Source organism: Aphelocoma coerulescens, chromosome 3 (genome assembly GCF_041296385.1).
Source record: "Aphelocoma coerulescens isolate FSJ_1873_10779 chromosome 3, UR_Acoe_1.0, whole genome shotgun sequence".
NCBI lineage: Eukaryota > Metazoa > Chordata > Aves > Passeriformes > Corvidae > Aphelocoma > Aphelocoma coerulescens.
The window spans coordinates 90,273,619-90,288,861 of record NC_091016.1 but is presented as its reverse complement, the minus strand read 5'-3'; the positions used below and the strand labels follow the sequence as shown (position 1 = coordinate 90,288,861).

Sequence of the window (15,243 nt, the reverse complement as noted above, 5' to 3'; positions counted from 1 at the left end):
ACAGCTTTTCAGCACTTTAATGGGGGATATTTTGATGCTGTCTGTTGAAGCCAGTCCTAAACAACCTTCTAACTGGGAACTTTCAGTCTTTAGGAAACACCTTTGCAGTCAAGCTGTTTATGTATAAGACCTCTCTGGCATTCCTGTCAGTAGAAGTGATAGATAAACACACCCCACAGAGAAGATACTGGAATTCAGTCTTGATAGCAAATAAGTTATTACTTATTCCTGACATCCCCTGTCATGCTGGAAGTATGCATTAGAGAAGAGAAAACTAGAAAAACACAGTGGTCGGGTGATCTTAAACATGTTAACAGTTTGTAAACAAGAAGACTTTTCCATTACTGGGCTAGTATATTTTTCAAAAGAAATGTAATTTTTGGCATGCTGTTGGGAAGCCTCCTGCTCCACAGGAGTAACAAGAAAACTGACAACATACAGTGTCATACAGGAAATGTATTCTTACTCAAATGGATAGCAGATAACATTAGAAACTGAATGAGTAGGACTAAACTCTAAGAATATGTTTCCTTTTTTCCTTTACATATTATTATTTGCATAGGTGGCATTTAGTACAAATTCATCACACTTCAATTTACTGCAAATATTTGCGAAATAAAACCCAGATTCAAGACTGCTGAAGTACAGTAATTTCAGCTGGCTCTATACTCGATTTACAGGAGATACCCAAAAGAAACACAACACAGCCCAAGCATGACAAGTAACAAAGGAGCAGGACACTGTCACATCCATCCTCTTCAACTATGAAAGCACAGCTGCTTTTCCTAGAAACTGTAGTACAGTGCATATTTATTGAATAATGTGGAAAAAAAATCCTGCTTACTCCCATGTGGACCTGAGAACTACTGTTCTTAGCTGTTCAATCACATGGTAACTCAGTCTTAAGGTTTACAGTTTTCCATATATTTTTCCATGTATATGTAGAGTCTATTAGCTAAAAGCACAGCAAACAGAGGTAGTTGGGCAGTTTATATTTCCTGTTCCATCTAGCACCCAACACACAGGCACTTCTGATACAGCTGGTTAAACCAGAGGCCTTGCTACACAGCTGAGCTCAGTATTGCTTCAACTGCATCATGAACTGGTGTAGAGGACTACAGCAACCAAACTAACCTCCAAAGAGATCCACTTCAGCAGTGGCAGCAGTGACAGTGGTAGTTGCAGCGGCAGCAGCCGTAGTAGTTGTAGTATCAGTGGTTGGAGCAGTAGTTGCAGTAGGCTCTGAGGCAAATGGATCTGAAATCTGTGGCTCAGAGGTAACACCGGAAAGTGCAGCCAGATTATCTATATGCAACCATGTAATGAAGATCAAACAGGAAAGGTAAGGGGAAAGGCAGAGACCACAATCACTCAGCTCCAGAAAGCTGGGAGCTTTTAGTAAGGAGTCTTAACATACAAAGGTCTTAGAAATCAAAAATACTACTCACCCTCTCCCAAGAGGTCTAGTGATTGTCCATTAAAATGACAGCAGAATAAAAAAAACAGAGCAATTAGCAGAACTGCCAGATTGAAGATGTTCATTAGCCGAATGTTCATTCTAAATTACATGTCTAGGCTATGTCTACAAACATAATTTCTACACTTGCTTTTCTAACATTCAAGAAGTTGTTCTGACATGACAAAGCTCAATCTGGTTAACAACTCTTCAAAACAGAACCAGTACATGCCTAGAACCCTTCACAGAACAGGCACTAAAGCAAGGGTACCTTAGCAGTGAGCAGCTTGCAAATACAGTGTTAAGTTACTTCAGGATATGATACATGGCATCCCTAGTCCCGAAATATATCCTGAGAGACAAACAGGTGGTGGTTCTTGGACTTGGGACAACTGTTAAGTGCTAAATAAATAAATAAATAAATAAGTAGAGCAGCTCCTCTTTGAAAGCTTTTTCTGCATTTATGATAGAGCAAACATGCTCTGCAGAAACAACTAACTCTGTTAACACTTGCTATAAGGAGTATGAATGTTGACAGCATAAGCATAAGCAGACTGGCTCTGCTCCAGCTTTGGTTCCTCAGTCAACTGTTTCTGGAAGCCAGTGAAGCATCTCTAATGACAGACTTTCCTACAATTTGATGTCCTCTGAGATCAGCCAGATTGAGCTCAAACACAGAAGTTTTGCCTACATAAAAATCAACTACGAGATATAAAAACATGTGAAAACTAATGAGTCTGTCCTATTAAATTTTTATTCTGTAGTTAGGATAGTCTGAGCTCAACAACTATTTGTTTACTAACCAGTAGCTCAGTGCTGCTCCTAGATTCATTGCACACATAACAGGGTCATGGGTTCATCTGATCCACACTGAACAGCAAGCAGAGTCCTGATGCTTGACTGTGGGTCAGCATTTGGAAGCAAAATGATTTGAGCAGGCACAGCCCTATCTTCACAAATTTGTCTTTATTTTACAACACTTGTAAAAATGGCAGGAAAAACCTACATTTAGGTTCTTTACAATGTTTGTAATTAGTTCCTCGGGCAAGCTCTACTTGAGACTGACTGCACAACTGAACTAAGTCAAAACACCATTCTGAAAGAGCAGAACAGTACATTAAAAATGCAGCACTCTGGTATCCCATTACTGCACACCAGGTGAATGTCTCACAGTTAGACCTGAGATAAACAACTGTTGGCAAACTTTTAAGTTCTATTAGCTTAGTATTAAATGCCTTTTTAGTATTCAGTTATGTTATAGAACTTAATACAGGATATTACAATTATCCAGCACCGCAATCTACACTTAGTCTTAATATGGGAATGATTAAAACCAGTGGGGTTTTGTATAGTAATATTAAAGTAACAATATTATTAGCAAATCCATGTTCTAAGGCCCACAGTAAGGTAGTTCAGAGCAGAAAGTCAAGTCAATTTGCTTTTACATCCAAGAGTCAAACCTCACATAGATGCAGACTTCAACCTACTGTCGTTTTTGTAATACTATAGTCTACTCTGCCTGCCAAATACCTATCTCTTCTCCTTGCAGTATGCTGCAGGCAGCATATTACCCTATCTTGATAGAAGTGTAGATTTTCACATTATAGTACATTTGCTAGATGACATATTGTGCATTCAGAAATACAGTAGGTATACAACAAAATACACAGTGTACTGTACATACCCCTAAATATAGTCCACTTTACTGAATATACAGCCAAAACACAGAATCAACACTGCCAGTGAGACTGAGAAAAGCAGGATTATTTATTGTTGACATGTATTGATGCTGCACCATGAAGTATTTCATGTTCACATTTTCCTGGCTATTCTGAACTGCAGCACTTCTTCCAGCTTCCTCCCTCTACTACTATTTTCTCATGAGTTTCCACATTAACTTGCTATAGCCCAGAAGAATAAGCAGCTCAAGTAGCAGGGAGGCATGGTTACACGTCCTCCCAAAAATCCTGGGTGGAAGGAAGGTGATCTTGTCCAGCCTCCTGCTCAGAACAGCAGTGCTCCCAGCACCAGATTAGGTCAGTCATGGCACTGACTAGTCAGGTCTTGAACAATCTCCAGGAATGGAGAGTTCACTAGCTCACATCATGGATCTGCCTCAGTACTGCCCTACCCTCCTTCATGGATCTGCCTCAGTACTGCCCTACCCCTTTTTATTCTTTCAGAGAGTTTAAAAAAAAAAAAAAGGCAAGCAAGATTCCAGGGCAGTAACAGGTCATCATACCTAGCTACTGCCAGCAGTAAAGCAGCAGACAAAGCTGAAGCTTACTAAGTTACCAAAATGCTATTCTGAAAGATAAGTATTCTTGATGAGGGTAGTGACAATTCTGGCCACAGGAAAATACTTAGCTGTCCTTTTCTGTCATGGAGTAAGACTAGGTGCATTACTAGTCAATTTTAAAGTTTTAGTAATTCAGAGGAATAAAAAAACCTAAGTTCCAAACTATGGGTGTTTTGTCCAAAAAGAAAAAAAGCAAACCAAATCACCCTACAATTTCCATGCAAAGCAATACTTTAAATATTACTGGCTATTTATTTATACTTCTATTATTGCAGGAATGAGCAACTGCTTAAAAAGTTAGCTCTTTCATGCTCTTTCAAACATCTCAAAAGCTTGTATTTCAGTGCTTGGCAATGACAAAGTAAGACAAATAGGACACAATCAAAATACTGCAGAATAATTAGTCCCAGGCATCTTAGAATAGATGACTCTTTGGTCTTGCTTTCTGGGTAAGATTACCTCTCTGTTAATAAAATTGACATTTGCTGGGGAAAAAAAAGAAATTAATTCAACGGATTAAACTGGAATATGCAATACAATGTCTACATGACAGCCCTAGCTATCCTCTCATAATGAAGTGGCTGAAGTACAATGTCATCTGAAATGAACGACAACTAAGAACAGAAACAGGGACTGCAGAAGCCACCAGTACCCAGCATGAGCACTGACAGCAGAGTCAGCATGACTCAGTGCTGCATTCCTGCTGGCAGAGGGCTGATGAGTTCATTAAGCTGCCACACAGGATCTCCTAAGATTACCCCACAATGGGTTTACAACTGTGCAAATTAAATCACATTTACTGGCCTAATTCCTTGTCTTAACAGGACAGGAGTGAACACTGCCTACATTTACTGTGGTCCTCCAGATCAGCAGCTGCTAGTGCTGCCTGGAACAACAGGGTCAGATTTCAGAGAGCTGGTTAGCTATTCCTGTTTGAAAGCAGTTAGCCCTCTACTTCTATTTCCATATTATTATTCTAAGTACACAAGGAAGATACTTTATTAAAATATGTTACAGCTTCTCAGAGGTAATCACACTTGCAGCAGAACTAAGTTGCAACCATTTGCTTTACATGCATTTTTGTTTCAAAAGCTATTTTTGTTCCTCCTCCTATTGATCTGTGGGCTTTGCTCTATGAACAGAAGAGCTGGTTTCTGCCCCTACCTTGCCAATAAGCACATAAGCAGTTCTGGTTCTTCTGTTTTGAAGTGCCTACCTTACCTGCTCACCTTCATCCATCCCTTCCTGCTCACTTTTAGTCACATTTAGCTGGCTCCCTCAGCTTTGCAGTCAGGCCCTTACAAGCAGATTATACTATTATGCATATGCCTGGAAAGAAAAAGTAGCCTTGTGCTGCAAAGGGATGCCTGACTGTCAGGTCAGCAGAAGCCTGGGAGTGAGTTGGGAACACCCTGCACTAGCATAGGAAGAGGCAGACTTCAGCTCAGCCAGGCAAGAAGATGGAAACTGCAAGAAGAGATGCTGATAGTGAGGTTTCTCTACCTCCCCATGAAGTGCCTCCAGCAGCAGCAGCAGCAGCAGCAGCACCCACAGGAGCAGGTGCTGGAGCTGCCTGCCCAGTACCAGCAAAATCTGGCTGAAGATCCAAAAGATCACTGGATGGTTTGGAAGAGCTGCCAAGAAAAGGAAGAGAGACATTAAATACTGGAGGAATTTGCCATTTCAATCAAATTTTTTTAAAAAGTCATGACTGGGTTATAGGAATTAACCTTAGTTTGGATGAAATAGAGACATTTTTTTCAGGCCTTAGGATTAGAGAAGTGGCCATAAGTACCTCTAGTGTACTGAGTCCCAAGAATACATTACAACGCAGGATGGGAGCTTCAACTTACTTCCATTTCCTGATAATGACCTTGCAACAGACTACAAGATGTACAATTATTTTAAAAAACCCCAAATAACCAAAAAAAAAAAACAACCCAAACCCAACTAACCAAACCAAAAGAAACCCCACCACAACACCCAAACCAGAAAATGCAAAATCCCAGGTGGTCCCTAAAAACAGAGGAAATAACTGCTGTGACTGACACCAGCACCATTCTACTTCCATATTACATCATGCCATGTCAGAAAGCAAGAAACCTGCATCTCCAGGCTATAAACAGGCTGCAGGTAGAAGAGAACCGGCAAAATTTCTGCAGGTTAAGGCAGTCAGGTAATTACTTAGGAAACCAGACCTTGTTCATCTAGAACATTTAAATAACAAACAATAGAAGCTCTTTCTTCAGTGAAGTTCTTCACCTGACACTTAAATTAGTTACATCTTACAGACTTTTGGTTCAAGCTTAGCGTGTTTACACCTCTGGAGTTCAATCACCTGCTGTTTACAATGAGCAAGAGTGCTTTGTTCTGGTTTTGACTTGAAAGCAAGGTTCAGATTTTCTCAAAGGTAAAATGTTTATCTTTTTATTTTAACCTTCAGAAGTTCATTATCTTTGTGCTTCATTAACTGTTTTGAAAAGCAGGAAAAGAGAATATTAATTCAGCAGTTTTAGAAAGAGATTCCTGAAGGTCAGCAAAGACTACTTGGGATTTGTACATTACTTCAGTCTTTCAATTAGAAGTTTCTGTACAGTATTTTTGTTTTTTCGGTTTTTGGGTTTTGTGGGTTTTTTTGTGTTAAGAGTTTATTTGTGATCTATACTGGTAGAATAATGTAGACCACAGAAAACTGATGTACACTACTTGTAAAAGTAGCAAAGCCTTTCAGGCAAGCCTCCTGTTGTATGACTTTGGAACCCACACCAAGCTCAGTTAACTGAAATACACTTTTTAACTTACCTGACTGGAGCAGCTGTAGATGAAGTTGCAAAAAGATCAACTGGAGGAGATGTATCAATAGTTTTTGCTGGAGTAGAACTAGGAGATGTAACAGTTGTGGCTGGAGAAGACTGGAGAAATATTTTAAATATACATTCAATATCCCAACATTTCTTCACAACCAACTCATGCACAGATGCACATACTTTAAAAACCCAATTTTGACATCAGGCCTTTTTATTGTGAGCTGTTTTCTCCTCTGAAAGAATTTATGGAAGACTGGGCTAAGTTTTCAGATGCTCGTAGAGCTGAGAAACCCCAGGGTGACTCCAAAGATGGAAAAAAATTTCTCCAAGATTTATTCTAAAGGGGTTGTTTCTATAACTGTCAGACTCTTCATGTTGTCTATGGAATTAAATAGTTGTTTGCCTTCAACAGCACCTTAGTAGTCTAACCACAGAAATGGTGAGAGAAGAGAAATGGTTAGAAACTAGTTAAAAGTGTGTTTGCAAATCTTCAGAAGAGCATTTAAAGAGCCACCAACAGCACTCAAGGTTAAGTCCTTGGGAAGATACAAAAGACAGCTCAGCCTACAACTTTGCTTCATCAGCTCCTCCAATTCTGGATAAAGATACTTTAAGTATGGCAAGGACAGCCACCCAGGAGAGTGTATCGCAATTCCTCTGTGAACTTGAAGACTCAAGTTACCTTGTAGAGTGTCAATTTAATTCTAAAAGATACTATAAGCTTTGGTACAGCATCTCTCATGCTAGAGAGAGCCTTTTCCTAAAAACTGAAAACAAGTCCTAATTTTAGTACTGTTTGCCATTCTGACCACTTCTAAGAAAAAAAAAGAATGGCAAAGGTGAAGAGATTTTCTTCTGAGTTCTTCTACTGCCATCTCATCATCATAACTCTAGCAGATGGGTGTAAGCTTTCGAGACTCTCCTCAAAGCTTTAGTAAAGTTTGAGACTATAATGGTCCCAATCCCTCATGTACATCAAGGAAGATGTGGTTAAAGTTTTAAGAACACTTTCTGAGCCACCATGTAGCTCTCACCAACTGCTCTCATATTAAACAGGAGAGTTGGAGGGGGTATTTTTTGCTTGGTTTTGTTTTAGTTTGGTTTTGTTGTGGTTTTTTGTAAAGGGCTTTTCAGAAAGAAATTTAAGAATTTTCTCTAGAATCAGACACTGACCCCCCTGCCTTAGATTCAGAAGATTTCATTGAGTTTTTCCTGCACAACACCCATTATGAGACACAGCTACAGCACCTGGCAATGCTCCAGGGATACCAGGAGATACTATTACTAACACCATAAAGCTCATTAGTTTATCTGACACTCAAACCAAGGCATCTTCACTGGCAACCCTTGCTTTAAATTAAGGTCAGCAGTCTCTCTAATAAAGGTCATTTCTGAAACTAAATATATTGGATGAAAATTTTCCTCCTTTTTTCCTGGCTTTTCACATGAACATGGTTTTAAAAGAGTCAGAACTTCCTCCTAAAAAGCTGCAGAGCAGAGCGAGTGAAGGAGTAAAAGATAATACCCTGGAGCAAGTTTCTCAGTGACATGAGAATTAAGGTGGAGTGAAAGCAAAAAAAAAAAAAAAAAAAAAAAAAAAGAAATTGAGATAAAAATATGTGTATCTTTTATGCTTTCACAAGGAGCAATCATCACACCCAGGTAAAGTTCCTTAGCATTCTGATGGTACAAGCACCGCAGCCCTTCAGATCAGTGACATGCTCTTACAGGGCCATTATTTATAAAGCCATTAAAAGATGCAATTTTGTCAATTAGGTGGCAAAGTCTAAAAAGTAGATTAAGAGACGGAAATTTAACTCTTTATGCCCTTACAATGTTCTAAACCATATCACCTGAACAAGAATTATCTAGTATAGCAGCTGGCAGTATTTACCTTGCTCAGAGGAGAAGGAGCCCCAGATCTAGAAAAAAAAGGGGATTTTCAGATAAGTATAGTTTAGGTCATCAAAACTCCTGCAAAAAGACCAAAACCTAATCATGAAAGTTTTCTGAAGACCTCTTCAATTGCATGCCCTTTACGTTTCTCAAACTTCCATGTGCCACTTTAGACAAGGAATGCAAATTTTACTTCAAATCTTAAATTAATCTTTTAAGCTAACTAGCATCAGAGGATTATTCTGCCTTTTAAATAAGCTCTACTAAATGGAGGAAAGGCAGAGATGCATGCAAGTATCTTGCTTCGGTGCCTACAGGACCCAGTAGGAAAGAGTTACATGGGCAAGGTGTCACCATATTACAAAACCATGCAACAGCAGCAGAACACCACCAAGACTGAAGCAGTTATCTAACATAAGTCTTCTGAGGATGTATCAGCAAATTTTCAAAGTCTGCTTTCTTTTAAAGAAAGTCAGAGTTACTTGAAAATAACTGCATTTAAAAGTCTGAAAACAGTGAGTTGGAAAGTTCAAGCTGAAAGTTCTCCCACATGCACAAAAATCACACTAACAGTAACTGACAGAGCCTTAATCATAACTTAAAATGCACGTCAGTGCATCTGTTTGCTTTCATTATGAGGTATGAAAATACTGCTACATATTTTTAGAGCTGCTTTGATCTAAGAGATGAAAGGAGGAATTGAAGATAAAGCTGCACCAGTATTGAACTAGCATCCATCCCATAAGTTACTTGAACTGGGTAAGTCCTAGGAGCTGTAGAACAGATTACAAGATCTGCAGATCTTCTAATCACAGAAATGACAAAAAAATAACTTAATGACTATATACAAAAGCAAAGAACAGTTGAGCTCAGTTCAAAGAAAATATCTAAGTGCTCAAGAAAATCTTTGAAAAATACACATAACCATGCCAGTAAGCAAGTGATATGCAAAGGTATGTACTTACCCTTCACTAAATTGCAAGGAAAGCAATAGTAAAAGAGAAAACAGAGGTTTAGCTTAATCCTTCCTAGATTTAGCCATGGCAAGTATCTATTAAGAAGATGCAAAACCATTAGAAAAGAAATAGATTTTGATGATAAAATCCTTAGCAGCATGCAAACCCCCAGTTCCTTCAAGTTTTCCTGAAGTAATTTTACTTAATTTTGGAAAGTGTCTAGTTGTTCTGTGTGTTTCCCCCACTACCAGTAATTAAAGAAAAGGTTGCCATTAAGATGACTTTTTAAAGGGAAGGAAAAGCCTTGTCTTACATATTTTCCAGCTAAGTGACAGGAGGAGGTTGGTGAAGGCAAACCTAAACATGAACTAATCTCACATTGTCACTGCTATGCCTAGATACATGGTACAACATATATACCTACTTGTTGCCAGGTTTTTTTCCTTCCAGTGAGTTTAGATGTTGCTCAAGGGTCTCCATGAGACTGCTGGGAGCCTTGAAAGTGAAGAGAAAGATACACACCTCAATGTATTGCAGTGATCTAACCATACTTTGAAATCCAACACCAACTTCCCTGAAGCCCACCATGTGTGGGCTCATTCAGTTACTTTACTTACATCAGTGCGGAAACAGTGCATTTCCATGCTAGAAGTATTCAGGCAAAGCCAGTTTTTAAAAAGATATTACTGCATCCAAATTTGCAGAGGGAAAATGTCTACCTCCACTATGCAGCACCTGAAGCCTAAATCCAGGACGCGCTGCTCATCATGCTTTAAAATCAGTGTTAAACACTGACAGCAGCACAGGCATCCACAGGGTTAATGTCAAGATTCACAGATTCAAGGTCACACTTTCAGTTTTGCTTGTGGTCAGACCCCCAACACCTCTTTCATGACCAGAGGCTTAGAAAGCATTTGCAGCCTAAATGAAACAAAGTTCTTTCCAATGCCCCCAGAAGGAGCTACCTTTAGCTCAAGACCCCCAACATCACAAAACCTTATAGCTGTTCTTAGCAAAATGATACCCTGACACAGGTTACTGTGCAGATAGCTCGAAATGCAGAAAGATTACTATTTTAGACATCTATAAAAAACTAAGCTTTTTCAGGCCTCCCTGATTTTAGGTTTTATTTTAAGCAACTTTTTTGTGGTCAGCAGCCAATACCCACAGGCACTTGCTGTTACAATGGCAGACAGAAAAAGTAGTTGTAAATGCACACTGGGCTTAGCTATTCCAGTATAAAAATAGAGTCTGGATAAGTAGACTCCTAGAAGATCTACAAGCAGAGAAGAAACCCTTGAGAGATACAGTAGCATATAATAATTGAATATTTCATCAGCGTTACAAGTTCATCAGTTCATCAGTCTCTAAACAGGGAGTTCTCTTTATCAGTCTCTTTCAGATCAACCACAATTCCTGACAGCAGTATCTATGATGTTTTTCATAAATAACATCTTTAATTTCAGGGCAGACATAATTATCAAACAAGTCAGTTTGTGATGCTTGAAAACAGACTACTCACTGCTCCTATACTGAAAAACCAGCTGACTGGCTGCATCAGGTATTTCAGGATGCATAGCACCTGCTGGTACCAGTGCACAGCTCAGTGTACTTGCAGTGTCTGCATATTGATTTTAGCATTAAAACCAGTAACTTAACGTATCCAGAAATTTAAAACACTCAAAATAATCTTAAATGACATATTGAGTTTAAATACGTCCTACGTACACAAGCAGTGAAGAGACATCTTGACCTTGCTGCTTTTACAGGCATGTTTATTAACTTTCAATTCATTTGGGCATAATAAGAATTGGTTAAACATGAGTGACCTAGTTATAAGAATTCTCCAGTAGAAAATAAAAGAAGAAAGGTAAAAAAACCAAAAAAATCCAGATGGATTCAGACTTTTACATATTCAAAAAGGCTATATTGTAAGATACAAGTTGTGTGACTTTAACATGTAAGTAAAAGCTATGTTTAAAAAAAAAAATTAAAAAAAGGATTGCATGATTTACTGTTACCAGTTACTTCTAGACACTTTAGATAGCTTTCCAATATATTAGTCAAAGGTTTCTTAAAAACCAGCAAGGTAATACAAAACTTACCTATCAAACAGAACTCAGAGAAGAAGCTTCAGAAAATTTCTACCCAGATGCACCAATTTGGAAAGGAAATACTATCTAGTACTCAATTTGCAACACTGAACATTGCTTAATGTCTTCTAGATGCTGTTTTAACATTAGATAATCTATCAGTCAGCCTTGTGCTGGAACCTTCGATATGGGTTCCCTACTAGCTACTAGGGGCAAAACTGTCGTACTTTAAGAAATGCTAGTAAATAAAAATGAACCAAGATTTTTTGCTGCAAATATGCCTTCTCAGTCTCCAAAACTTTGTAGCCAAACTATAAAGTCCAAAGAAGACAATTATCAACTTGGATTACACTACTGGGACCACTTGTCTGGATTTACAGAGTATGTGCACACAGAGTTTCAACACAGCCAACTTCTGCAGAATACCAACTATTGCCAGGGCTTGCTGTAGAAATTTAGGTATACCATTGATACTATGTAGAATTATGTACTAATTATTAACTGAAATTCAGTTTTATTATTCACCTTTTATTTATTTCTCTCTGAAGTATGCTGCTGAGGTCTTTCACATAAGCTATACAGCATGTTTCAGGCTAGCCTTAGCAAGTGAGTGCCAAGCAGCCTTTGGGAGAATACAGCTGTGACAGACTACCTGAGCAGAGACTGAAGTGGTCAGGAAGTTGGATGAGATTATCACAGTAGATCCCTTCCTTCCAAAAGAACCACTGTATTTTAAAGTGTTGGCTCACGGGGTGGAAGGGACCATCCAGCAGCCATAACTAAGGTGCTGCTGAGCAAGTGCGGCGTTGACTGATGATGCGGAACAGGCTGGCACAACACAAGCAGAAGCAGATAAAAATGCCACAGAAATTTATAAAGCATATTTCATTAACTGGGTTTAAGGTGACCTCTTCTGGTTTAAGGACTCAGTTCATCACTGACCGGACTGTGTTAAAAAAGAGTCCCTGAGGTACAGAATTAGGGGAACATACTGTGGCACCTATTTCAGGATCAGGTCTGGTATTGCACATGCTGCTTTTCTCTGCTGAAAGAGTGGCCAGACTTTATAGGCCCATTGTATCTGAAATCCACAAAGATTACAACTCTCCACCTTCTCATAATATCTCACTTTCAGAATTTTTAAGTGGCATTCAACTGAGAGAAACACTATTCTGATACTGATTTAAACCAGGCTTTCAAGAGGCTATTGAAAACTGCATGAACAAAAACTATATGAACAGTTGGGGTTTGCAGCTGCTCAATAGTTTGGGTTGCTCTTCTGTTCCAGTTTTACTGGCATCAAAACTGCCACAGGTGAACTCTTCAGCATGGACCTCTTCCTCTAAGTAAATATCCTCTTTACATCAAACACAAAGCCAGGCACCCAGGCCAATTTGCAAGTGATACTTAAAATGGACCAGCAGCTACAGCATGTTAGGTGGCATGCCTTCACCAACATTTGCATTCCTGGTGTGCTTTCCTAATTACAGAACTTTTATTTATTACACAAATCCAAAAAGACTGCAAGAGAAGCTTACCTGTGTAAGATCAGGGATATCACCTTTGTCAATCCCAACTTGCTGTGGAGATAAAAGAGTAAAGGTAAAATCTAAGTGCATTATTCCACTGCAGCAGGCATTAATTTTCTTCAAGCTATAATGCACTCTGTCTTTAGAAAAATACTACAAAGTTAGAAAGCAGATGTCCATTTTTCTAGCAGCTACCTTCCATAACCTGCAGCAGGTTTTTGGTTTTTTTCCCCACAAATTAAAAATCCATTTAAAATAGAAGGATAACAAGATGGAGCAGGATTTCCCACATGTGAAATTCATACTCTATACTCAAATACATTGGTCATATACCATTGTCTCAGAGGACAGGAAGTTAAGGTCTAAGTCTGCAATCTTCTATTAATTGCCCTGTTGCTTCACTATGGTTCTTCAGAGTGACTGCTAGTTCAGCTTTTGCAGCAGAGCAGCAAGCTCCACTGCATCTTGTAATTCTGAAGCAGAGTCACTATAACCCCTGTTCAGAAAAGCTGACCTAGGTCCCTAAAGTACTTTACTCCCTCAAGTTCAATATTCCTATCTGACATTACAAGTCATTAGGGAGTCTATTAGGCTTCTCCATAGACAAGTGAATTAGCAAAGAAACAAACTTTTTATTAAGCTCATTACTGCTGTCCGTTATAATGAAGTATGAAACGTGGAAAATGTGCACCCTGTGCCAAAGAGCCAACTACCACAAATGAGAATCCAGCAACGGAGTTAATTAACCATGTAATATTCCTATTATCCACATAAGAGGATGATAACAAGGAACAAAACCAGGAAAATCTCACATTACAGTTAACCTAATGTTGTCTGCAAAGACTAAAAAAACAGACTTAAAAAATCTGCATGCTTTTATTCCCAATTGCTGTATCTTCCTCTAATATTCAACCCTGTCCTAGAAGTATGCATTTATTACAGCATTTCTCAGAAATACTGGTACATCTGAAGTCATGTCATCTATTAATTTAACCAGGAAAGTTGAGTTTGGCTGCACTACAGAGACATGTAGAAGTGTTAAGCAGGGCTTAACTACAAGACCTGAACAAGCAGATCCAAGATCCAGATCTGTTTATACACACTGAGACAGATGCTTAACAAGTGCAATTAATACTTTACATTGATGCTTAAAAAAAAAAAAAAAAGTCACAAAGTACTTAAGTGCCAGACTCCAGAAGACTGAAAGCCACTTACCTCTGCAACTTTAAGAAACTCTGATACCCTGGTCATTCGAGTTAGAAATCGTTTGTAGATTTCAAGAGCATCTTTACATTGTCCCTTTTTCATTTCAAAAAATTTCTCTAAAGAAATAATGTGGTAAATTTCAGTTAAAATGTCTTACATTCGGTCTTACATCTGCAACTGTAGTCTTCAGAAAAATCACCTTTCAAGAATATGACACTACATTAACATTTACTGCTTGGACATTAATCTAGTGGCATCCCTCTTGCCTACTATAATTTAGAAGCTGGGCTTGCTGAGCTACTAAAGAATTACATAAACCATCAAACTGAACCCCAACAGCACTGTGTGTGATGTCAACCACTTTTTCAAAGACTAGAAAGTAAGCAGATGAAGTATCTACCCAACTTAAAGTTCAAAATAATTAAGGATACTTAAACATATATTAATATATGTCCTCTCCAAATTGTCTTCACTCAAAAGAACTGTACTTGTACACTTAGGTAGCTCCCTAAGGTCCATTTGTGTCCATTATTAAACACAGCTGCCACATATTTCAACCTGAACTTAAGCTTTAAGTAGCAGTAGACAGTGAAATTTCAATTGAAATTTCAATTTCAATTTTATGCCCAACCCATTGTGTCATGCTGGTGATCACACCAGGCTGCCTGAGCTTCAGAACATGCTCATAGCCTCCTTTACACTTTGTAGGCTGATGGGAGGTAGGGTTCTGGAAGGGATCCAATTTTGGCAGTCATGCTTTCAGGCAGATCAGGAATGTTATTCAGGAGTGCATTACTTCATACAAGGCTACCACATAACATTATCACTCTCTACAACTACCTGAAAGGAAGTTATAGCCAGGCGAGGGTTGGTGTCTTCTCCCAGGCAACCAGCAACAGGACAAGAGGACACAGAAATAAACTGTGCCAGGGAAAGTTTAGGTTGGGCATTAGGAAGAATTTCTTCACAGGAAGGGCGATTAGACATTGGAATGGGCTGCT

General features: G+C 38.8%; 1 protein-coding gene across 1 annotated transcript in view; it reads right to left on the bottom strand.

The window, feature by feature from the left end:
* The window catches only part of SNAP91 (synaptosome associated protein 91), a 64,020-nt gene that overhangs the window by 23,173 nt on the left and 25,604 nt on the right, over positions 1-15,243 (bottom strand). Inside the window, exons 8-15 of the mRNA XM_069011243.1 lie at positions 14,252-14,358; positions 13,046-13,087; positions 9,839-9,909; positions 8,457-8,484; positions 6,558-6,667; positions 5,259-5,389; positions 1,449-1,463; positions 1,135-1,305 (exon numbers count right to left, since the gene is read on the bottom strand). Coding sequence (XP_068867344.1) covers positions 1,135-1,305; positions 1,449-1,463; positions 5,259-5,389; positions 6,558-6,667; positions 8,457-8,484; positions 9,839-9,909; positions 13,046-13,087; positions 14,252-14,358 — 675 coding nt within the window. The remainder of the gene's footprint in view (positions 1-1,134; positions 1,306-1,448; positions 1,464-5,258; positions 5,390-6,557; positions 6,668-8,456; positions 8,485-9,838; positions 9,910-13,045; positions 13,088-14,251; positions 14,359-15,243) is intronic.